At 34.9% G+C, this 24,310-nt stretch overlaps 1 protein-coding gene across 12 annotated transcripts in view; it reads left to right on the forward strand.

Moving 5' to 3' along the window:
* Positions 1-24,310, forward strand: part of BCAS3 (BCAS3 microtubule associated cell migration factor) — a 514,510-nt gene that overhangs the window by 195,512 nt on the left and 294,688 nt on the right. For all 12 annotated transcript variants that reach the window (XM_033091257.1, XM_033091254.1, XM_033091253.1 and 9 more), the window contains exon 16: positions 15,141-15,291. In XM_033091257.1, coding sequence (XP_032947148.1) covers positions 15,141-15,291 — 151 coding nt within the window. The remainder of the gene's footprint in view (positions 1-15,140; positions 15,292-24,310) is intronic.

Consider the following 24,310-nt stretch of genomic DNA (forward strand, 5'->3'; position numbering starts at 1 on the left):
GAGAAATGAAGGTAGTATAATTTTTTTCTTTTTCATCTGTTTTTGCTCACTTAAAGCCATACATCAGAAAATATAAATTAATTAATCCACCTATTTGATAAATTAATCCACCTATTCTTGAGCCTTTGCATTTCTTTATTTTGCAAATTAGTTTTCCAATTTAGGTTCCAGAATAAGGCATTGATTCTGTGATAGGGCTTTTAAGGAATTTGTTTTTTCCTGTTATTTCTATTGAGCTAACAGAGGGATTTTGGATACTCTAGAGTTCCTGGAAGTGTCTCCTTTCCCATTAACTTATTGGTCCTCAGGGAGGAGTCATCTTTGAATCATAGCTTCTGGCATTTGAATTCCAGATTCTGCTTCTTCCAAATGGAAGTAGTTGATGAGACTCTGAGGCCTTCAGAGGGGGCCTCTGATTTCTTGGACGCAAAGCCTCCATGTTTTAGTAAAGTGCTTTTACATAACTGGTAGTATCACTTTTCTTTTTAGCATCTGAATGATGCATTCATTTTACCACTCAGAAACTCTGTTTATAGGCTTTATTTGATGGTTTATTGTAATTACTTACTTTTGTTGATCAGTAGTTTTCTTGATACAGACCACATCACAATTGTAAATACAAAGCAACCACACGTTTCAGCCTTATATAGTTTCACCTACTTAAGACAATCAATAATAATGTGATGTTTCTTGACTTCTCTTTCCACATCACTGTTTACTTGTGGATTGAAGTTTCCATTTGTATGTTTTAATTTTTGCCAAGAAAAATCAATCATGTGCACTGTAGTTCTGCTTTAAATTTTATGCCTCATATGACACAGAGTATGTGTGTGTGTATGCATATATCTGTGTGTGTGTATATATGTATATATATACACACACACACACATATATATATATAAAATGGCATATGCATGTTAAATGGATAAAAATCTTCTGTTAGGCTATCTTAATTTAGTACCTGGGTTTTACTGGTTACATGTACTTTATTGTTTTAGCTCAGATGAAGTTTTGTTTTTAATTGGTCGTTTTCAAATCTAATAAAAGTTTTCCTAGTGAATTTGTTTTCTTATAAATTCTTTTATCATCCTTTTAAAAATGCTGCTATAACAGTATGCTAGTCTTCACACACACTGTACACCAAAATCATACATTTAAAAATATTTTCATGTCATTTCCTATTGTTTCTTATAGCAGATGAGTTCTTCAGGAAAGTGGATTGAAACAAGGTGCTTTCATTTAAGAAGCACTAATTGAAAAAACCATCTATTAAATAAAGATAGCATAATTTTTAATAGACTATTTTATAGAGCAGTTTTAGGTTCACAGCAAAATTGAGAGGACAGTTCAGATAGCATAGTTGTTGAAGAAAATAAAATTACTTGTGCAGTATCTTTAAAATCTCTTTTATTGCCCCTAAATTATAGCTTAAAATTTAGTGCTATAAAAATGGATTAAACTCGATTTAATATTTTATTTTTGTTTATTTCATTTGGAATATGCCACTTTTTTTCTCTCGGAAAGTTTTCCCTTAAAATAAATGCCAGATAAGGTAGTGAGCAATTGAAGCTAATCTGGAATTTCTTGTTTTGCTTTTTGCTGCTTATGAAATATTTTGTATTTTTTCTGTATTTTTTTACATTGGCAAATCATAGACTCCAGGTTTCAGTAGTTTTGTTTTTTAAATGGTTAATGAGACACGCCTCTAGAGGGCGATCTTTTCTAAACTTTCCTGTGATTGTATTCATGGCAATCCTGGCATGAACCTGGTGTACTGTGGATGTTGGTGTCTTATAAGGTCTTATAATAACCCAGCTTCCTTCTTAGTATGTTTTCCATGATTTTTTCCCCCTCAAAGTCTTCTTAGAGAATTGGACTTTTGAACTATATTTCTGTCAATTAATATCCATTTTTAGTACTCCATCCAGATACCTAGCTCCTGTAAATTCATTTAGGTATTTGCACAGAGGCAAATTTTTAGTTAATCATTTAAGTAAGTGGTGTCTGCCTGTTCTAAACATTCCTTTCTTTGATTCTCTATATGTTGCTATTCAAGGACCTACCTCTGTACTTTATGGGACCAGAGTGATTAAATTCCACTATTGAGACATTATTAGGGCTTATAGTTAATCTCTGCTTCTCATTTCTATTAAAATTTATTAGAGTTTTATTGTTTTTCTCTAGCTATTTAGTATAACTTTATCAAAGTAATACATGCATTTATTATAAAACCCAAATAATACCATACATTTATAATGAAAAATGGCAAACTCTGCGCTACCCTTTCCCCCATCCTCCTACCGGCCAGGTGTCATTCCCCAGAGGCTGTGCTTCTTTCAATTCTTAATGGGTTCTTCCTTTCTGTTTTCCTTGTTTTGCTTCTTTCTGGAAATTATATTAGTTGGATAATGAATCTCCTACATTGAACCCCTGACTTTCTTTTCTGTTGTCTATCATTCTATCTTTTTGTTTCACTTTATGAGAGTATCCCCAAGTTTATCTTCTAATCTTCTTACTGCATTTTTATTTCGGCAACATATTCTTAATATTATTTATTCTGAATGTTTCTTTTATTATCACATTCTTATTTTATAGATGTAATATAATTTATCTCTTTGATAGTTATAATTTTTAAAACATATTTTGCTCCTTACATTAGCTCTATCTCCTCTGAGTTCCTTTTTCTTTTTTTTTTTTGGTGATCATTATCTTCTTATTAGAGCTGTGGTTCTCAATTGAAATTATAATTTACCTAGATAGATTTTAAAAAGTACTGAAATACGCAGGCCCAATCTCAGACTGATTAAGCCAAAATATTGACCTGAATGTCTAGAAAGCCTTGGCTGATCTTTCTTACTTTATTTTGAAATTTTATTATTTATTTATTAATTTATTTCATGATTTCATTTTATTGAGCTAATCAGCAAATCCGTACTAAAGAGCTGGTTGGAAGCTCTTTGAGCATGAGTAGATCATACTAGCTTATAGGTCCCACTGGTCTATTAGGTGAGACTGGCAATTTTATTAGGATACCCCAATCAATATTATTTGTAGATCATTTCACTTAGACTGGTCAGTTTCCCCATAAAGGAATCCTCTGTTGGGAGTGGTTTTGGCGTGATGGAGACCTTTTGGCAATAAACTTAGAAGTTAGTTTTCAAGGAGTTGAAGGAGTTACATTATTTTAGTTTAGTGATTAGAATAGCAAGAAGATTTGGTTTATCTATTTGCATTACTTTTCCAATAAGGAAGACAAGAAAGTTCTGGTCAGGTTCCCCTGAAATATTTTTTCAAAATTTAGTTTTAGAAAAAAAGGAGAGGGAGAAGAGTAGGAATTAGGCTTCTTAGGATACATAATGACCAGTGTCTGAATGACTGACCCAAATAAACAGAGTTAGAAATGATCAGACTTGAGAGTAGCAGCCATGAGTAGTTTTGATCTTAAAATTTGAGCCGGAAATAAAAATTGGACTGCTGGCTTACAGTTTGTAAACTACAAAAGGGTAAGGAGAGTGGGGTCAGGGTAGTGCACATACTGAGAAATAGAAACTATTATAGTTCTTACGATAATAGTTCTTAGCATAAAATGATGTTTAGATTTGGAGGAGGATGAGAAAAGGAAAGGGATTTAAGGTTCATTGGAAAAGTTATTAACATTGGATGATGTGTTTTTGCAGGTGAGAATATTGAAGCTAGAATGAGGCACAAGAGTGAAACCATTTCAGAATGGATAGAGTGGAATTAATCTGGGTATTGTTAGCAGCTTCAGAAGAGACCGGCTATTCAATATTCAGTGTTTAGAACCATCCCTAGTAGGGAATGCTTAATAAATGTTCAGTTATATTTCACTCTTGTCTAATTTTGGAGTGGATTGAAAGGTGCCCACAGTTGATAAAATCATGGATGAGAAAAACTATAAAATGACAGTACTGATAAATGAATATGGTTTTTTGGCGATGATCCAGCTGATTTTAAGAAAAAGTTTTTCAGCTAAGGCAGAAGAATTACGGGGAAATAGAGTCAACATTTAATCTTAGGTGCTCAGATATGGTCATGGTATCCCTCTTTGTGGTTTTCACTCTCAAGGACTTTCTAGCTAAAAGGAGCTTTTATGTATACTGTAAATTCATGGTTTTGCTTTTGGAAAATCAGTTTAGAAAACAAGGACTTAACTATTTATTAATATTCATATGATGTACTTTGATTTCTTTTTCTCTCTTTTTTTTTTGGTGAACAATTCTCTCTCACAAATTTTTGATAGACAGCTACATTGGGTATGGGTTTCCTGTGTTCTTCATGAGCAGAACATGGAAACATATTGTGATAGAATAATATTTAAATGCTTTTAAGCTGGAAACAAAATATATAAAAGGTTTTATCTTCTATGCTGTCAAAAATGCTGATGTGACCCTTTTGCATTATACTCCCATCTTTGTACGGTTGTTAAAATCTGCTGCTCTTTCCCATCTGAAGGAAATGCATCTTTGACACTTCTCATGACCTGAGTCATGATGCTGAAAGAGAGCCAGAAAATATCCTTAACAGTCAAGGGTGAAAAGAAGGCTTCCATGAGGTGGGGGCGGGGAACAGGAAAGTGGTTGTGGGGAGAACAGCACCTTTGCTATTGCTAGTTCGGGTTATATCTTTTTGATTATTAGGAAAGTTGCTTACATTTTACTACCGTAGTTGTTATGCAACAGAAAACACTTTAATATTAAGATTTATTTTTGCCTTTATGTTTAATGTTTAACGCATTTGAAAAAGACAAGTTCTGCAAATGTTAAATAATTGAGTCCTCCAGGTCTAGAAAATTATAGCTTAAATCTGGCAATTATTTAATATTTTATCTTGTTAAAGTGTCTGATTTTACTTCAGAACCAACTCAATTCTTCAACATCTTATATGTTTAACAGTGGAAGTAATAAAGTTATATTTGTTGAGTGATGCAGACAAGTTTCTATATTTTTTTCCATGAACAGTGAAGTGCTTCTGTTTGCTCTGTTGACATGATACAAAATTCATTGTGAGATAGCATGGGAGATCTGAGTGGAGGGTATTTTCAAAAAAAGAATTTCAGTAAGGATTTATTTATACTTTGGGGATAGCTTTTAATTCCAAATTTGGTCTAAGAGATGCTAGATTATGGGGTTTTTAATTGTGGGGATTTTTCACATCTTTACTTCTGAGCACTTAGTCTCAAAACTCTATGTGAGTTCAAGTCAAAAGAGTGGGAAAATTTGAGGGTGCTTAAGTATGTTAGTTTTAGGAATAACTTTTCCTGTTAAAGTACGAGGCCCAAGATCTTTTTCTTTCGTTCTTCTAATTTACACAGAATTTGCTTTGTCCCCTCTAGTGTTAAATATAATCTGTTTACTGTTTTGTTTGATTTTTGGTTGTTGAAAGAGTGGCTACAATCCTAATGTTTAAAATGAACTAAAATTTGCTAAAACTTCTTAAATATTAAGGGTTTAAATTTCCTGTATCCCAAATCTTAGAGTGCTCTAAGAATAATAAAGTAAGGTAATGAACTTTCCACTTATGGAGGGCGATTTTGTTTATTCATTTTATAAATTTGTGTTGGCTATGTGATCGAGGCTAAATTGTGCCACAAATATAGTGGAGAGGAAGTGGAGCCAAAAGATTTTTCTATAATATATTTTATTGCCTATCTCAATACATCTTTTATCTCTGAAGCTTTTTGGACATATCTCGTATATTCCCCACCCACACTTGTATGTTTGGCATCTTATAAACATTGTTTCTGACTCTTGATCTCATCTCCCTGTCGAGGCTTATGTTTGCATCCCTAGCCTCCTAGGTCTAAGCCCACTTCAGTATCTTTTTAAAGGAGCATCGACAACCTACTTACAGTTTTAGCAACAGTTAGTTCCTTTTGACATTTAATTTTTATGTATAAACTTTCTAAATTTATTGAGTTTATTTTAGGTTTAAGGAAAGAAAAATAGCCAAATTTATATGTAGTCGTGAGCACGTTAAGATAATAATTAACTGGTAAAAATGTATTCAGATTCGAAAAGGAAAACCAACTAGCAAATTGTTTATTTAAAAATGTATATATTTATGTAAGTATATATAAATATTTGCATAAACATATATACATTGATAAATAATTATTTAATAATTAGTACAGTTTTAATTCTCCAGAACATGCAGTTTTAATTTTACTGACATTTAATAAGCACTAGTGTCACGTTCCAGGCAGGCTGCTCTGTATGTAGTGAGAAGTGATGACGATATTATTAAAAACCTCAACCCCATCTTGCAAAACAAAACAAAAGATTGGTTTCTTGTTTTCAGGTCGATTTTTGTGGGACATTTATCTTCCTACCATTCCACCCCTCCCCAAATACCTATAGTGATGTCTGTGGTACCATGAACTGTTTACATAAAAAAGCAACAAGTGTTTTTCTTGAGATGCATAAAGGTTTGCAGTATTTGTACTTCACCATCTGTCACTCCCCCCAAAAGATACAGGGACAAACAAGTCAATGCCCAGTCAGAATTGTCCTTGATCTCTTTCCATCTTGAACTTTGTCACCTAAACCGTTTGGTTGTTGTGTTAACAGTCTTTTACAAAATGTATATATTATTCATTTTCTTTTAATTGCATGTTCTACTTCCTTGGCTCCTGTGAACAAGCATTGCTTCCGTCCAGTTTGGTATGTGGGTCAGAAGGCACTGTTTCTCACCAGGGCGCTGCTGTTTCCTTTTCCTACTTGAATAGATTACAGATTATACTGGAATATGCCTGAGAAAAGGTCAAAAAGGAGGGTGAATGTCCTGGAACTGCAGCTGGGAAGCTTGTCATTCTCATCTAGGATAGTGGGGGTAAAAAAGACAGAAAAAGAAAGAGAAATAGAGACAGACCCCCATCCCAACCCAAAACGTCCCACATTCAGGAAATTCCCATTTGCACAGGATACTTTTTATATTATCTGAAGGGATTCTATTTGGTTTTGATTAAATAATTATCGAGTGTTTGGCTGAGAAAGCTTTAATGTTAATTTAGATGGCAAGCAAGAACTAAGCAGTGTTTTTAACTTTTCAGAGCCCAGATCTCCAGTGATAGTTTCAAAACAAGCTACCATTGTACTCATTTTGACAGAGTCAAGAAGTCAGGAGCTTTTCAACTACAGAGTTAACTTAGTTAAACGCATTGGTATATTTTGGATTTTTATCCCTGTCCTTTCCACAACAGGATATTAAAAGCAGACCAAAAGTTTTGATCTTCTGTGGAAAGCAAAATGCACACACACACAAGCCCCATATGAACTCATTACCCAGGTTTTATTTTGGAAAGATATCACGTAGGGAATAGATAATCATGTAGAGGTCTTAGAATAGGGAAATTGTTGGAAGGAGAACAATAATGGGATATTTGGGGGTAGGGATCTTCCCATAGAATTATCTTCTCAGGAATGCCAGCTTGTCACGTCAGCATTGGCTTTCAGTGTGCCTCATTAATTCAGTTTCAAAATGTAAGAGTTCAAAATATTAGCAGACCAAGGACACTGACTGAGCGTGGGTCTTGTGGATGAGTGTGTGGAGAGGTGATGAGAACAGAATGTGGTACTATGGTAGGAATCTAATACATAGGAAGGTTTCTATTGTAAACCTTCAGAGAAACGGAGTGCCTAATGTATGTGCTCTGTGTCCCTGTTAAGGATCAAAAAGTGAGAAGATAATGCAGACCTCCTACTAACACTGGTCTCCCATAGGGCACTGTCAACACTGCCTAGAGTCCTTTTGCTGTTTTAGAAATGAATCTCTGTCATTTTCATATTTATCCCTGCATCCCTAATGACAACAAAGGACAATGCTCCTTTATCCTCCAGGCGTGCCTTTTGGTCCACTTTACTGGATTGTAGTCCTTAGTTTCTTACCCTTTGTGCTAGAATCTTCCTTGGACCCCCATCACCAACAATCTGTAGCTTGTGCCTCTAGAAACCTAAAACAAAGTTTTCCTTCTCACTGATGTGATACTGTTTTAAGGTACTTTCTTATCTACAACTCTGATTGAATACTGAATGCTGTTTTAACTGCTTTTATTATTCCCTTTGGTTCACAGTATGGGGGAACAGGGAAATTTTTTAAAGGGGGAGATGGGGGAGAAGGCATCTAATTACATTTATATCTTATTTTTCCTCTTGTTTTCATTTAAGAAGAAATGCATGCATACACATAGATACACTGAAATTAGTTTAATATTTAGCATAATCTGAGATGGTCAACAATTTCAGGATCTGGCTGGCTTCAGAAATTTCTCGCAGCTGGTCATTTGCCACGTTCACGTGTTCTCACATCACTTCATTCAGAAGCTAATACCAAGCTGGCAGCTTCTGCAGAGAAGGTAAAGATAAGACAGAAAGGAGTCTAGCAGCATAGCCACATTACCTGAGAGTTGTTGCTGATGGCTTTTCCACAAACGTTCAAGTTTGTCAAAGCCCAGTAAATCTTAGAAAGTTTATTTTCCTTGTAGCATCTGTGTTTTATAATGGGTCTTTTAATTTGTTTTTACTTGGTCTGCAGGGATTTCTTTTGTCCGGAGTTTTCAGACTCTGTCTTTTTTTTTTTTTTTTTCCTGTGGAAGTGAGTCCGTTAATGATGACTGGTTTGGGAATATGCCTCTCTGCAAAGCTGACCTGACACGCTATTCCTCCAGTGCAGCAACAAAGCCCATTGTTATTTTCTCTCTCTACTTTTATCCTCAACTTAATCCATTTTCCTCTGTGTTTTTATGGTATAGAATGTCTGGGAAAATATACTTTGGGACAATGCATAAATGATAAGATGGCATTTTGGAGTTAGCAAAACTTTTAGTACACAGATTGCACCATGTCAACCTCACATGCAGGCAGTGGTACCGTGTGTTAGTAAGGAGGTTGAGAGTTCCTTTACCCCCCTGTATAAGCCATCTGCAGGTATTCTTCCTCTAAAACAGGAGAAAAAAATTAAAAACGAGCACATGAGGTTGTTTTCATAATTCATTTTTCAAAAATGCAACCTTATTCAAGTAAATACAGAGAGTCAGTGGTTAAATTAAACCCCAATGTGAACTGTTCTGATTTAGTGCTTTGTCGTAACATTAAAAACAATAATAACCATAAACAAATAAACAACTGAAAATAAAGTATCCTAGCTTTAAACATCAAGGGATGTTTTCTAAATTCTGATTTTTAAATGATTTTCTATTTCCAAATAGAATTGCTCCTTTAATTTATTGAGAAACCATTTTATTGGCATTTGGAATTTTTTCCCTCCAAAGGATCTCTGTCTATCTTGGGGACTGGTAAACCTCTAAAGGATCAAAGCTCTAGTGGATTTGGATAAAGACCCAAAAGCCTGAAGGCTTATGGAAGTTTATCTATATAGAGTAAGCCCAAAAAACTAGGATGAGAGTCTTAGAAGAGCTTATTTTCTCATGAGATTTTTGGGACTTCCTCTGTTTGGATGTGCCAGAAATAGTGTGAGAATATCCATTCTCATGGCATTTGTCACTTACAGGTCTTGTCCCAGCTGGAATTGGAAAGTATAATGGTGTGTGAAATAGTATATGTATTTTAAGGCTTTATGAAGCCCAGCAGTAAAACTGCAATTAAACAACCTCTGCTATTTTCAATGTATTTGTACAAAAAAAAAAAAAAGCAAGTATAGTAAAGGACGGTTAGTGAAAGTTACATTTAGCACTTATGTAGTAACTCTTCATTGATCTCAAAAAATTTTAGTTGGACTGTGCCTGTTGTATAGATGCCTGAGAGGTGGAGCAAAGAAATAGTGCTACTATCCCTCTTTGTCCAAAGGGAAATTGAAGCCTAAAATAGCGGGTACAGACTTAATCGACGTCTAAAACTTGGGGTACTACAAGTTTCATCCTGCTGAACCTCATTGTATTAAAAAGTTTCCGGCTTAATGAAAAATTCTGGCTTGGAAATTTAGCCTTGATATAACTAAGGAAGTGTTTCAAGATTTATTTTTCAAGTTACTGAAATCCAGGCTCCTGGCCTACTCTACACGAGACTAAGCAGAGTAGTGAGAGGCATGGATTCCAACACCTGACTATCTTCTGAAGTACTTTGAGTCCCCTCCAAAATTAATTTGTTTCCTATATACCACAGGGCTGCATTTTCCTCTACTTCCTGGGTATGGGGAAAAAGACATTTTCTTCATTCATTCAGAAACATTTACGGAGCTGTCAATGATTAGTGAGACATTGCCCCATACTCTGGAGGAGTCTCCAGTTTTCGTGGAGGATAAATCTGGAGGTTTGTTCAAGTCTAGCTGCATTTACAAAGAAAATCCATGACACAAGAGAGAGGGAAAATTAATATTTAACCAAAGACTTTGAATAGTACAAAGGAGAAGAAGGGATCATTACATTATTTTTGTGTATTTGATTTATTGAGTATGAACTTTTTAAAAATTTGGTTTAAATTTTAATGTGTGTATAATTTAATGTGTATATATTTAATGTGTGTACATGTAAATATATATATTTACATGTAGTTCATTAATTGTCAGCTAATGAAATCTCGTGTCTAAGCTAGTTTCCTCATTTTACTAACTCCTGATGTAATTGTGCACATATCTGTCATCCTTTATTTTCTATTAGAAAAGTAAAGGTAAGAAGATACCAAGTTCCTTCCTTTGTGCTCAAAATTTGTGTACCTTATCTCCCATCTTAAGTTGTCCCTTTAACTTAATAAAATGTCTTCTTTCATTTTGTTCCTGAGACATTTTGCAGATATCTTTATTAGCATGTTTTCTCCCGCTTAAAATTTTTTGTTTATATGTCTTTTGGTGTCATTATGCTATGAACTCTTTAGGAGTTCCTTGGAGTTATTCATCCAGGACTAGAACAGGGTCTCATACCAATAGGCTCAAAAAGTGTAAAGTGAAAGAATGAATGTTGAATGAAACCTTTGCTTGGTACAATATCATCTTGCGAATGTCATCTTTTCAGCTGCAAAGTCCTTAGGTCTGTCTTCTATATCCATTACCTTGATCATTTTTTAATCAGTGTTCCCTTTACTTAACCCTTTCCATCTGACTTTTTAACTCTTTACTGAAACTACCCTATTGAAGTTTACCAGGTAGTAAGTAGCTTTCTCTCTGAGTTTGTCTTTCTGAACCGTGTCATCATTGACCATTTTATTGACACATTTATTCTTTCATTAAAGCTATTTTTATAAATTGCTTGCCATATCCAGTAAAATACAGCAGTCTCTCCCCCCTTACCTGCAGTTTTGCCGTCTGTGGTTTCTCTTACCTGCAGTCAACCATGGTCCAAAAATACTAAATGGAAAATGACAGAAAGAATTCAAGTTTTAAATTGCATGCTGTTCTGAGTAGTGTGTTGCAATCTCTCCCACTGTCCCACTCTATCCTGGGATGGGAATCACCCCTTGGTCCGGTGTATCCATGCTGTACTACAGTACAATAAGATATTTTTGAGAGTGATGTCACATTTATATAACTTATTACAGTACATTGTTATAATTGTTCTGTTTCATTGTTACTGTTGTTAATCTCCTACTGTGCCTAAGTTATAAATTAAACTTTATCATAGGCATGTATAAATAGGGAAAGACATACATAGTGTATATATGGTTTGGCACTGTCTGTGGTTTCAGGCATCCACTGGGTTCTTGGAATGTGTCCCCATGGATGAGGGAGGACTGCTGTGTAAGACAGACACTACCTCTATTCTCATGAATGTAAAATCTACCCAATTTATGTTCCCCTTTCAGATGGGCTGGATTTCAGAGGCTACATCATAAACATAGACACCTGGAGTAAAAGCCCATAAATCCTTGGGTATTGCTTGACAATACAGTGTCAGGCTGAGAGGCATAGGTCTGAAGTAGCTGGTAAGGTATTCGGAAGTTGTCCTTTATCCTGGTGAGCTGTGAAGGACAAGTCATGGCTAACTAAACTGCAAAATTTGGAGCTTCTCAGTGAATCACTTCATTTTCCTAAATTACTCTTCCTATCTAAAAGTTCAATGGCTCAAAATCGGAACATCTGAACTGTTTCCTTGCTGAAGAACTTACCTAATTCACCTCTGCTTCAGTTGAAAGGTTTTTTTCTAAATCTGAAATCGTTTTATCTTCCTACTGCTTTCCATTATAATTTTCTCTTCTCGTTAGAAATCCCTTGCTATTGCTCACATATGTGGCATCCCTTTACACCCTCTGCTCTTCATGTTATTCTCCATGCTCGGAATATTTCTTCTTTCCTACTCATTCATATTTTGCCCATCTTTCAAAGCGTAGGTCATGTTCCATCTGCTCCGTGATCTCTTCTCCAAGTAATTGATCTCATATGTACTTATCTTTAGTACTAGGCAGTTAGAACGTAATTATTCCTGTTTCATGCGTATTAGACTGTAAGCTTCGTGACAACAGAGAATGCAGTCCTCCCAGCATGTAATCTTAGGCTAAGGCACTTAACAAATATTTGACTACTAGTTGTAAAGTGTGTGTGTTATACACAGTTCTTGAATTTCCTCAGCTTGTGACATAGTTAATGTTGTGGTCTGATTTCATATCCAAATTAGTATTACCATATTTGTCTAATCATATATCTTGCAACTATTTACATCTATATTGGTCTTAAGAGTATCATAATAAATCACTTTGAATGACTTAACTATGAAACAGTTTTTCTGGTACTCCTCCACAAATATCAAATGTTGTAATAGGATTTCACTCTTCATATTACCTAGAAGGTTTCGTGTTGTATGAATGTAGATATTATTGAGTAATTTGTTAAATGGCCTAAAGCAGCTTGTGCACATTTTGAATGTTGTCTTTTATTTACCTCTGTGAGTGTGGGTCGCTTCAGTTAACTTTAATGTGAATTCTGGTATGCAAATTGGGGGGATAGATAGATATTTATTTTTTGTGAATTTGTCTTTCTCCTTATTTTGCTAAAGAGATGTTTATAAGTGTTTAACTTGATAATTCCATAGATTTGTGTCCAAGAAAGACATTCCATTTGGGTAAGCCATTATCCAACTTCATCTTGTAATGATTTTTTAAAAAGAGCCTGTTACTTTTCCACTACCTCTGAAGCTACCATTAGATACAGTGTGGTGGTTCTCTCTCTATAGTGAATCCATTCTAAGAGTAAATGTTTTCAGGATGTCTTTTAGAAATATTATTATTTAAGACCTTTTGGCGGTGGGGTGGTGTCTTTAGTTTTCTATATAAATCTGTCTCTTTAATTTAAATTAGTAAAATAAATATGTATGGGTTCACTGTCACTGTTATTTATAAAATACCATATTTATTGCTAACCATATCACTGATGCAGATATTTTTATGAAAAATCAAGAAAAATGATTTGAAAGGAACATTGGGTCAGTAAGGTGTTTTCTGTATTGAAGAGTTGTTGGATTATAAATACTGGTCTCATTTTCATGACATGGAAAATGTCAATTTTTACGAAGTTTCTGTGTAAGTGCATGAATTATAAGAATCACTATAAAATTCCAATAATGATAAAAATGTGGTATTGATGACAGGACAGAGACGTGGATCAATGGAGCAGAGTCCAGAAATAGACCCACACATGTATGATCAATTGATTTTTGAGAAAGGTGGAAAGGCAATTCAGTGGAGAAAGGATACTCTTTTTAACAAATGGTGATGAAACGAGTGTACATTCGTTTTCAAAGCAACTCAGACCTCACTCCATATATAAAATTAACTCAAAAGGAATCTATCTGCTCTTGCCATTTCTGTTCACTATTGTACTGGAACTTGTAACCAGGACTATTAGACAATACAAGAAATAGAAAGCATCTGAAGTAGAAAGGAAGAAGTAAAACTTTCTTCTTTTAGGATCCCATGATCGTGAATATAGAAAATCCTCAAGAAGCCACAAGAAACCATTAGAGCTACGAAACAAGTTCAGCTTATAGGATACAAGATGAATGTATAAAAATTGTATTTCTTTATACTATTTGGCATTTTCCCATAACCGTAAACATACAATTACTATGTCCATGCAAACATTCATTTACTCTGACCAGTAATTCCATTCCTAGATTATTTATCAAAAAAAAAAAAAATCAAAAAGAAAAAAACCTTGTCCACAAAAACCTGTATACAAATGTTTATGGTAGTTTTATTCAAAATAGCCAAAAGCTGGAAACAAATTAAATATCCTTTCACTGATGACTGGATAAACAAACTGAAGTACTTTCATGTAATGGGAACATACTCAGGAATAAAAAGGAAAGAAATATTGATACATGCAGGAACATGTAGAAGGAATGAATCTCAGATGCTTATTGGCCAAGTGAAAGACGAGACCCAATAAGCTATATATTTCGAGATTTCATTTATAGGACATTTCTGGAAAATGCAAAAGCATGGAGAGGGAGAAAAGATAAATGCATACGGGGAGTTTGGCTTACTGGTAAGCCTACGGTAATTACTGTCTCTATAGATCAGATTTTATTTCACAGTGGAGTGTGTTTTTCCTGGTTATTAATGAGCCATGATGACTGCTCTTTTTAATTTGTGATATTACTGCCCCATAAAATAAAGAGAAGTTTGTCAGTTTATGTTTTTAAATTTTATGGTGGGGAATGGTAGATATTGAGAGGAAGGTGATGTTTTTGCCGGTGACTTTGGTCTGTCTCATCCTGTGTCGCTCATGCTACTCTCTATGGGAAATCATCCTTACAACTCACGTTTCTTCTGCCCTCCGGGCCTTCACAGACTGCCGTGGTTGGCATGTTCCCCCCACCTGTTCTCAAGCTTGTTTCCGGAAATGTTCTATGCCTCCTCTAGACTAACTTAGATTTTCCCATTTTATTTTCTGTATCTTATATTTCTTCATAACACCATTAAATTTTACACTATTTGTCTAGCCATTTAACATCTATCCAATTCAGTACCCTCCATCCCCAAAGACTAAAGTCTCTGTTTATAATCACGTCACACTTGGTGTTTCCAGTATCCTTTGTTTTTTTCCCATCCATATGATCATGATTCTTTTAGAATCATTTCTGCCTTTGATAACTTTTTAAAATGATTATTGGAGTTAGTGCGAATCCTATCAGAGAAGGAAACTTCCCTTGGTGATGCTTTTTATTTTTCTCTTTGTAGGGAAACTAAACAGCCAAGACTCCTACAATAATTTTGCCAACAACAATCCTGGCAACCCTCGGCTCTCTCCTCTCCCCAGCTTGATGGTGTTGATGCCTCTTGCACAAATCAAGCAACCAATGACATTGGGGACCATCACCAAACGAACAGGGTAAGGCCTCAGGCTTGGTACTTTTTAAATAGCTGTTTAAAGGGGTTGAATATATTTTAAAAATCAAATATACTTTTTATTTGTGTGGTTCTGATTATGTTCTTCATTCCTAGCCCACGTGAGACTTAATGGCAGCAGATTAAGTACAAAGTGTAGAACGTGCACAATCATTCTTACACACAACCATGTGCACACACATTCATAGGAAAAACAAAGCAGTGACAAGTTGTGAAAATGAGGATTGGCTAATAAAAACCAGACCCATCTACTCAGTCTTATTTTTGGTGCTTTGTGGCTTTGTTTGAAAAGTAGTTTCACTTTCTTGCTTTTGTGGACATGATCTGGATTTATAAAGACTTCCAAATTTTGACTAGTACAAATACTGAGGAGAGAATTTTAGATGACAGCCATGTTTCTAATACTTAAAAAAAAATCATGTATATTGAGGTATAATTTAAATATAATAATCTGTCATTAGTGTCAGGATAATGTGATATTATGGGTAGTTTTCAATAGCCAGAGTCCTAAGCTTTGGTCTCTACTCAAGATGGGCCATTAACATCCTCAGAGACTGTTGATGACTCACTGCATTTCTTTGTGCATGTTTAGCTATTTTAACCTTTTAAAAAAATTCCTACCTGTCAGGAATATAAAATTATCACTTCTTTGGGTTCCTGAAAATAAAGTGCCGTGTCTAAGATATCATTAGATATTCAATCATGTAATAACTCTGAAATTCCAGACTACACACACACACATACATACACACACACACACACACACACACACGAAGAGCCAAAAAATGTGTACATATTTTAAGCGATGTTATCTATGCTCAAGCAGTAGTTCGCCATAATCAGAAGTGTCTGGACGCTGATGGTAACCACTTTGAGCAACTCTTGTAATTGCAGAAGTCAAACGTGACTTGTATTCATCTGTCATTATCGATGTATATTTAGTATTACAATTTTAATACAGTGTTCCTTTCTTAAAATGTGTATACATTTTTTTGGCACCGTGTGTGTGTGTGTGTGTGTGTGTGTGTGTGTGTGTGTATGCAAATTACCTATTTTCATCAATAAGCAATCCTAAGGTTTAACCTAATTTGAAATGGAACAACTGTCTTAAAAATTCTATAGTCAGGAGAAAACCCTACCTTGGCTTTAAGTAGTCCTCAGGATCTTTTCAACAAAAGGAATAGATTAAATTACTTGGCTGCTGTATCAGTATATCTTAATTTTGTTGTGTTAGGTGGTAAAGTGTGGCTAGAGGTCAATTTTGTGAGTAGAAATACTTATTCTCAGGGATGAGAACTTTGAGCTCCAGATTTCACCCTAACACAGAAATTGACCCACTACCTAGTGGGGTAGTTTTTGTATTAAAGTGATCCTCGTGCTGAATGTAGAAATAAAATTGAGTCTGTGGCATATAAGGGGAAAAAGGAAAAAGAAAAACACAGCAAACCTAGGTCCCAAATCAGCAATGTACAATTCTACAAAGCACTTAGGAGTTTTTGTCTATTTTTCTGAATCTAAGTGAAAGAATACTCAGAATTGTTCTTTCTGAATTTAATTTTAGTTTTGTTTCTGATGTGTCATGGTTGTTTTCAAAACTTAAGAGCTATGCTATTTTATAATGCAAAGAATTAGCTCTCTTTTTCGAAAAAGCTTCTTCAACTATATCTCAAAGACAGTGATTGAAGTTCAGTGCATGAAATCATATGATGTTAGAATTTAATTCAAATATCTGTGGGGAGGGGTGGAAATTGAATCTACTACTTGTGTTTATATTTGAAATTTTCCATACTAAAAATATAACATCTCTCTTTCACTCTCTCATCTCTTGCTACTCTCTTCCTCTCTGCCCTTAGAAGGGTAGAAAATATTAATCATTTGGTGTCTTCCTATGCTACCATACTTAATGAACTTATAGGTTAATTCTGTGTGTCCTTTTCTTTTTAAAAGCTTGGTCACAATTGCTAGATTTTTAGACCATGTATATTAGGCTCCCTTATATTGTAGACAATTTAATAATTATTTATGAATGAATAAAAATATGAATTTGAGTTACATGCTTTGGAATTAATATTAGTTCAAAATACATGTATCATATTGCTTACTAGACTTTTTATGTCAATACTCAAACCATTTTATTTTTGCCAATTTTTGAACTCTTTTTAGCATGTCCTGTATTGAAGTGTTGAGAGAGAATAATTAATATTTCTCCCATAAGGAGTACTTGGTTTTACATTTTTAAAATTTTGATGTAGATTAAGACTTATAAAAAGTTATAAGACCAGTAAAAGGAATTCCTGTATACCCAGATTTCCCCGCTGTTAACAGTTTAACGTATTTGCCTTATTCACATTTTCTCTGCTCACACACACACCCACATACATATACACACGAACACCATGTTTTCTCCTAAATTGTTTCAGAGTAATTTGAAGACTTAGTAACCACTTATCTGTACATATTTCAGTATTTAATTTCTAAAGACAGGGTATTCTCTTATATAACCATAATGTAATTATCAAAAGAAGTGATTTTCAAACTTTATTAGTTTTTTTTTTATATAGTTGTTATCTGTAATGAATTCTTTACTTGTGGTCGAGATTTAGTGTGCCACAAATTACCCCAGCTACTATGTTTTTTCCCTCCCTACCTACTATTCTTTTTCTTCCTACCCTCCTACTATTCTTTCATTTATTCCTATTAACACAGGTTACAGTGACCTATAAACACTTTGAAAATAATATTCATAACCTGACTATTGCTACATTACAAGACTTAATACCCCTAAGCCACTTTCTGAAGGGTTCGTTGATTATATTCAGAAATTGCTATTCTTGCTATAAGTCACCCAAACATTCTTTTTCTTTTTTAAGTCACCCAAACATTTGGTCATAGAATTTTCAGAATGTAATTTGTGGTTTTATCATCCTAACATTTAGCATTTTCATTGAAATACATGTATTTGCCTTACCAAAAGTAATATTTGTTTTGCAAGAGCAAAATATATTCCCTGAATTTTCATTTTTGACATACGCTGAGATTTGAAGCAAATCCCAGACATTTCACATCATATTTGATCCCTTTATTTGAAAGGCTCCATTTATTTCATTTTCATTGAAAATTTTTTTTACTATGATTAATTCTCAAGACTGCAGTTAGCTAATTTGCATTATTTCCATTGAATTTTATTATATTTACTGAGAATTTTGATTGCCACATTACGTTCCCCAGAGTGTGATGAGCAAATGGGATTTTCATTTTCCAGGTCTCTTTTCATTCTGGAAATTCTAGTTTACTCTTAACTTTGCCTCTGTGGAATGCCTTTCCTAGCATTTAAAAAATAAAATTAACAGGAAATATTTGACATGACTATGTAGAAAGACAACGCAGTGCTGAGTCATGAATAGACATGTAAGTTCTATGACTACTTCCAATATACCCGATAATATATTTAGTAAAATTATATACTTAGGTTAGATCAACGTTTATCTGTTCCTGGGATAGGACACCCAACACTTTTTTTTTTCCATTTTAGAGGGAGACTCTGTCCAAAATTTTTTTAAATGAATGCATTATAGGTTTATTTGGGTAAATGGCCCCTGGTGGATTTCCCCCCACAAAGGGGGAAGGAACAAGCAGTAGACATATCTCTTTGGACAGAAGTTAGAAGGCAGGAAATCTTGTTCAGTGTCACCATGAGCACCTCCAGCTGTATTATTGCCATTGGAATAACAAATTTGATTATGGTGGGGAAAAAACCCACAAAAAACATTTGTTTTTTGACATAAGGCATAAAATAACCATTTTTTTAAAAAGTTATAGTTCTAGCACAGCAATTTCTAAAGATTGCCTAGGATCCTATATTTAAATAACCAAATTCAGATGACAACCTCAACTCAAACCTTCAGGGGATAAAAATGTATACTTAACCGTATTTCACATCTGTCCTCTTATTTTCGGAAATATATATCCCTGAAAGCCTGTGCAGCGTCAGGGACCATCTGTCTTACTCCAAGATATGCACAAGGCCAGTAGAACTACAAATGGCAAAAGACAGATGTATTTACACCTTCACATTCTATACCTTGAAGCAGCACTTGGAGGAAATAAGGCCTATTTTGGCAACAGCTGTTGCTTAACCCTGTCATACCACAGTGTACACTGATGAAGGCAGAAGAAGTGCTAAAAGTCATCTGTTCAGATAGAATCCATTTTCTTGATGGAGGCCCTGGAAGGCCTCCATCATGTTTTTATCATAAGAACAAATAAGAATAGTTTTACTCCTCTATTAAAAGTGATCTCCTCATCTATTAAAAGTGAAACCGGGCAGTAAGGGATTGCTCTGCATTTGGGAGTGTTAAGTTTTGTGATAGGGATTTATTAAGCATGATTTCATAGATAGTTGGTTGAATTAATGAGTCCAGTAAGTGACAAAATTTTTTTAATGCTTCCGATATAAAAATCGACTAAATAATTTTTTATCACTGTGCTTCATTTTATGTACATCAAATCTAAAATTATAAATATACAGACATCATTTTGTAGGAAGAAGCAGAGAATAGTAAAATAGTAAAAAGAGGCCAGTATAATTTCATAGGCACAAAAAACATGGAAACTGGGAATGAAGTTACTTCCTTGCGCTTAACTAGCTGATCGTTTTTAGTGATGTAAACCTGAGATGATTTGTTCTCTTTTATAGACTTCCTTTTCCTTAAATGGGGCAGCTTCCTGCTCCTTTCCCCAACCCATCTTTTTATTTATTCGTTTCTTTGTGAGCAATTTGAGGTAGGTGTTAGAAACCTTGAGCCCGACCCTGTAGAAGTAGGGTAGGTCATATAGCAGAAGAAAATGGACATAGGAGTTTGAAGCCCTGGCTTCTCATCTTGGTTCTGTCACCTGTTACCAGTGATAAGTTTCTTCATCTGAAAAATAAAAGTTGATAGGTATAGATTATAATTTTCAGCCTTACAGTGTATGAGTTCCTACCACGTCTTTGGTCCCATGACGTCATTTCTAAGCCTGACTCACTGTTGAGCCCTGGGCCAGTGCTGAGCAGGCGTTCCATTTAGAAACTGTAGATGGTTGTTCTTACTTAGAAATGGCAGCATTTAAGAGCATTTATTTGATTACCTCTAGTTGAGGTTTGTAGACTAAATCTGCCATCAGAGCTTGCTACAGTGAGTAAATGACATCAGCATTTGGTAGGCCTTGAAGAAGGTCTGTTCCTTCTAATTCAATGAAGTCTACCTTGCCTTATCTAGACAGTTTGGCCTGAGCCCCAAACATACAGGTGAAGTTCTGAGAATTAAATGGGAAAGATTTGGAGAAAGACTCACCAGATACAGTAACACACCGTGATTCTCCACCTTCCAGCCCTGTCTTGTGTAGGTGTTAGTTCTTAATAGCTGAGCTATAAATGTTTGGTTCCAGATGTAAAATAACGGGCAATATATTTTCTTCCAGTAGAGTGGATATGGATATGTTTACATGTGCAGTATACTTACCATAGTGGTAGATTCCAATTTTTGTGCTAAATCAGTGGAGTACTTAAATCACACCATAGTTTGTTCCATTTTACCATAAATCTATGGGTTTATTTATTTTTTGTATAAAATCTGCTATATACTATATTAAAAGTCAGAAATAACTTTCTACCAAAATTTGACCATCTATTTAGGCTATTCTAGCCACTGCCACATCTGGCAGAATTTGAACATGATCTAATGTTTTTCTAATGAAAATCTTGAGTTTGTAATTTAAATTTGCATGTTGAATATGTCTCAAATTAGGGAACTACTTGTCTGTTTCAGCTTCACTTTGCTGAACAGATGAACCATTTGAGAGCCTACAGTGCCATAGGTCTCTTTAGTGGGGAGCAGTTAAAATTAAATTAGTGAAAAATTAAAAGTAACATTTGAAAATGACACGAGGACTAATTTGCTCATATGCTTGTGAGTCCATTTCAGTTGCTCCTTAATGGGGTGGGGGAGGGGAAGGCATGCAGAATGTAGCAGGGTCATTAGCGTTTCTAGAATATGTTGTTAGAGAATACAGCTTTACTTTACAATTTTACACATAATGTTGCATAGCCTTTCTTCTACTTTTTCTCTATTCAGTACCTTTAATATTTGTATGCGCTCATCCTGCTGTCCAGTAAGTGATAGTGCCTCAATTCTCGTAGGACACGATCAGTTGAAAAATAGGGCTTTCCGAGTTTGTTTATAGAATTTTCCTCTTAAACTCCGACTAGTCCTTTAACTTTGCACATGATTGAACCTAATCATTATTCATACCTTTTTAGTACTAGAGTCAGTTATAGAAGATTTCTCCTTGTTCAAATCAAATCTAGTCCGACTTTTGACTTACATTTAAGAAACCTTCACACTTCGCTTGTTTGCAGCTGTTAAGACCAAAGCTTTTGTGGTGCTGTGTGGCATTCAACAGAATGAATCAGAGTTTAAAGACTTACACAGCATTAATGATATAAAACACAATTCCTTCCTGTCTTCTGTGAATCTCCAGAAAAAATCCCTTTGAGAACCAATGGCCAAGTTATTTCATGATGGACTCTCAGTTTATAATAAATTTTTATGGATTTTTAGTCTCTTGGCCACTCCTGATGTTTTTCGATCAGAATTCAGCTTACAAAGAACATAGTCATGGCAAAGTGAATAGGTTTTATATGGCAGGGTTGTTAAATCTACTGAAACTTAATAGCGTTTGGGAAACACGTAAATTCTTAATATCTGAATATGATCGTTTGAGTGGCATATGTTAATACAGACAGTTTTAATTCAACATATTCTCCCACTCACATACTCTCTTCCTCCTCCTAACTACCCGCATATAAAACTACAACTGTGGGATTTTGGAGTGGGAGGAGAAAGTCATAGGTGAAGACAGCTGGATCATGGATTTGTCCTTTGTGACTTTATATTTTCATTCTTTTGCTATTGAGGAAAGATGAAGCAGGCGCATTTCAAAAGAACAGCTGACACTACCCATACAAAGTCAGTAATTACATCAGTCACTCTAATTCCTTGGAGTTTGTCGCTCTTCTTTTACATGTACATGGCAGAGGTCCAGTTTGTAGGAGTGGGTAAGAAGTGGGTGAACACAGATTGGAAACATGCCAAGTGTACATTCTAAAGCAGGTTCTCACCCTGGTTCCCCAGCCCTCTGATTTCTCCTGCAGCTTTGTTAGCCAGTAGGTCCTTATTTGATTGAAGAAGTATATCTTTAACCTCATACAACTGGGTTATGTTGTGAACAGTGAAAACCATATTATCTTTAAACTTGACTGCTGTTAGTATAGGCCTGTTTTCTGCAGTATCTGGAGAGTTCACAGTGCATTTTGGGATTGGGGGAAGGAAATGGTTCTATAATAGAAATATTGTTGGTAATGCACTGCTACTGCCTGGAAAGGCAAATCTCGGAGTTTTTTTTTTAAGCTTGTGTTTAATTTGTTTGACAAATATATGTTTCCTTTACACCTTTGAATACCTAAACCTGGAAAAAGATATTTACTGGCTCTAGAGGTGGGGAACATCATCTGGTCATTTGAAATGTAGAAATTGAAGATTTTGTTTTATTTTTGTTTGGTTGGCTTTTGGGATCAATAGAGAAGACTTTTAATTCATAAAAGGACTTAGATAAAGCTTTCAAATTCTTTACAATGAATCAGCTATATTCTGATATTTGGAATGAGATGGGAGACTGTCCAGCGTCCACACAGTATACACGAAAGAGCAACGGATGACAAGCACTCCTGTGAGAATCACTTGAACTATTTGATTGTTTCAGGTGGTCTGTCCCATGAAGAAAACGAAAGGAACTTGGGTACTGTGTGCCAACAATAACCTCTTCATTTGGGAGGTTTTGTGGGGCATATGGAAATGTATTGAACCTTCCATTTTCAGATCATTTCTGAATGGCGTCACTACGTATGCCGTTGAGACTGGAGTTTTCACGTGGTCTCAGTTGTTTATATAGGCGTTTATCAAAGTGCAGGGTGAGCTCCAGTAGCATTTTGTTTCTGGTGTAATTAGCGAATCACGAAATCAGAAACAGGGATTGTGCCTCCCTTTTCTTTTCCACAATGAAATCGCATAGAATAAAACGCACTTTTGCTACCGGTTCTGCAAACACACAGCCTTGACTTTACCTCAGAGCTTATTAGAATGATGACGTCTCAGGTCCCACCCAGTTACCCTGTTAGACTATGTGTTAATCTTCATCGTAATTAAATCCCTACATGAATGTTTACAAAACATTGACATAGAAAATAGTAAAGTTGATGACAAACAAACAAACAAATTCATTACATTGTTGTTTCAATTTTTGTGTTGCTTCAATTTGTGTGTGTTCATGTATACACCCGCTTGCACCTTAACATATATTTTTATGGGTCACAATCAAAAAATATTTCAAATCCACAGTTTTAAATGTGAACGATGACACCATCTCTCTGGTCTTACCATTAACTGAGAGAGAAAGTTCCTTGCTTTGCATTGGTACCATCTGTAAAGTTTCTTTTCTTTTCTTTTTTCTTTTTAGTTTCTCAGTTCTTCCAGCTTACCCTTTCTAATATTTAGTATCTCTTACTATTCTGTTCCGTTTTTTCTATTTTCTGTGCTGCAGTCCTCAGCATTGCACGGAGTGTTGTGAAAACATCCTCAAGTTTCATTTTATGGTCAAATATACAGTATTCACTGGGAGGTTAATACTAATTAGCAAGATTTTTTTTAATACCCTTAGCACCAAAGTTAAAAGAAGAAAATATCCAAGTTTTGCCAGTGAGCTTTCCTTCTCGACTTGTTATGTCTTCCTTCCAAATGTCAGATGCTATAGCCACATTTTGTTCTGGATATAATTAAATCAGCCAGTCTCCTTTGTGTGCAGATATGCATAGCATGTCTTAAATACTGTGAACAGAGTATTAAGAAGAAATATGTGAAACACTGAAGTCTTGAGTTTGTATCCCCAGTTATATTTAAAACAAGCAA

This window comes from Rhinolophus ferrumequinum, chromosome 21, assembly GCF_004115265.2.
Source record: "Rhinolophus ferrumequinum isolate MPI-CBG mRhiFer1 chromosome 21, mRhiFer1_v1.p, whole genome shotgun sequence".
In the NCBI taxonomy this organism is placed as follows: domain Eukaryota; kingdom Metazoa; phylum Chordata; class Mammalia; order Chiroptera; family Rhinolophidae; genus Rhinolophus; species Rhinolophus ferrumequinum.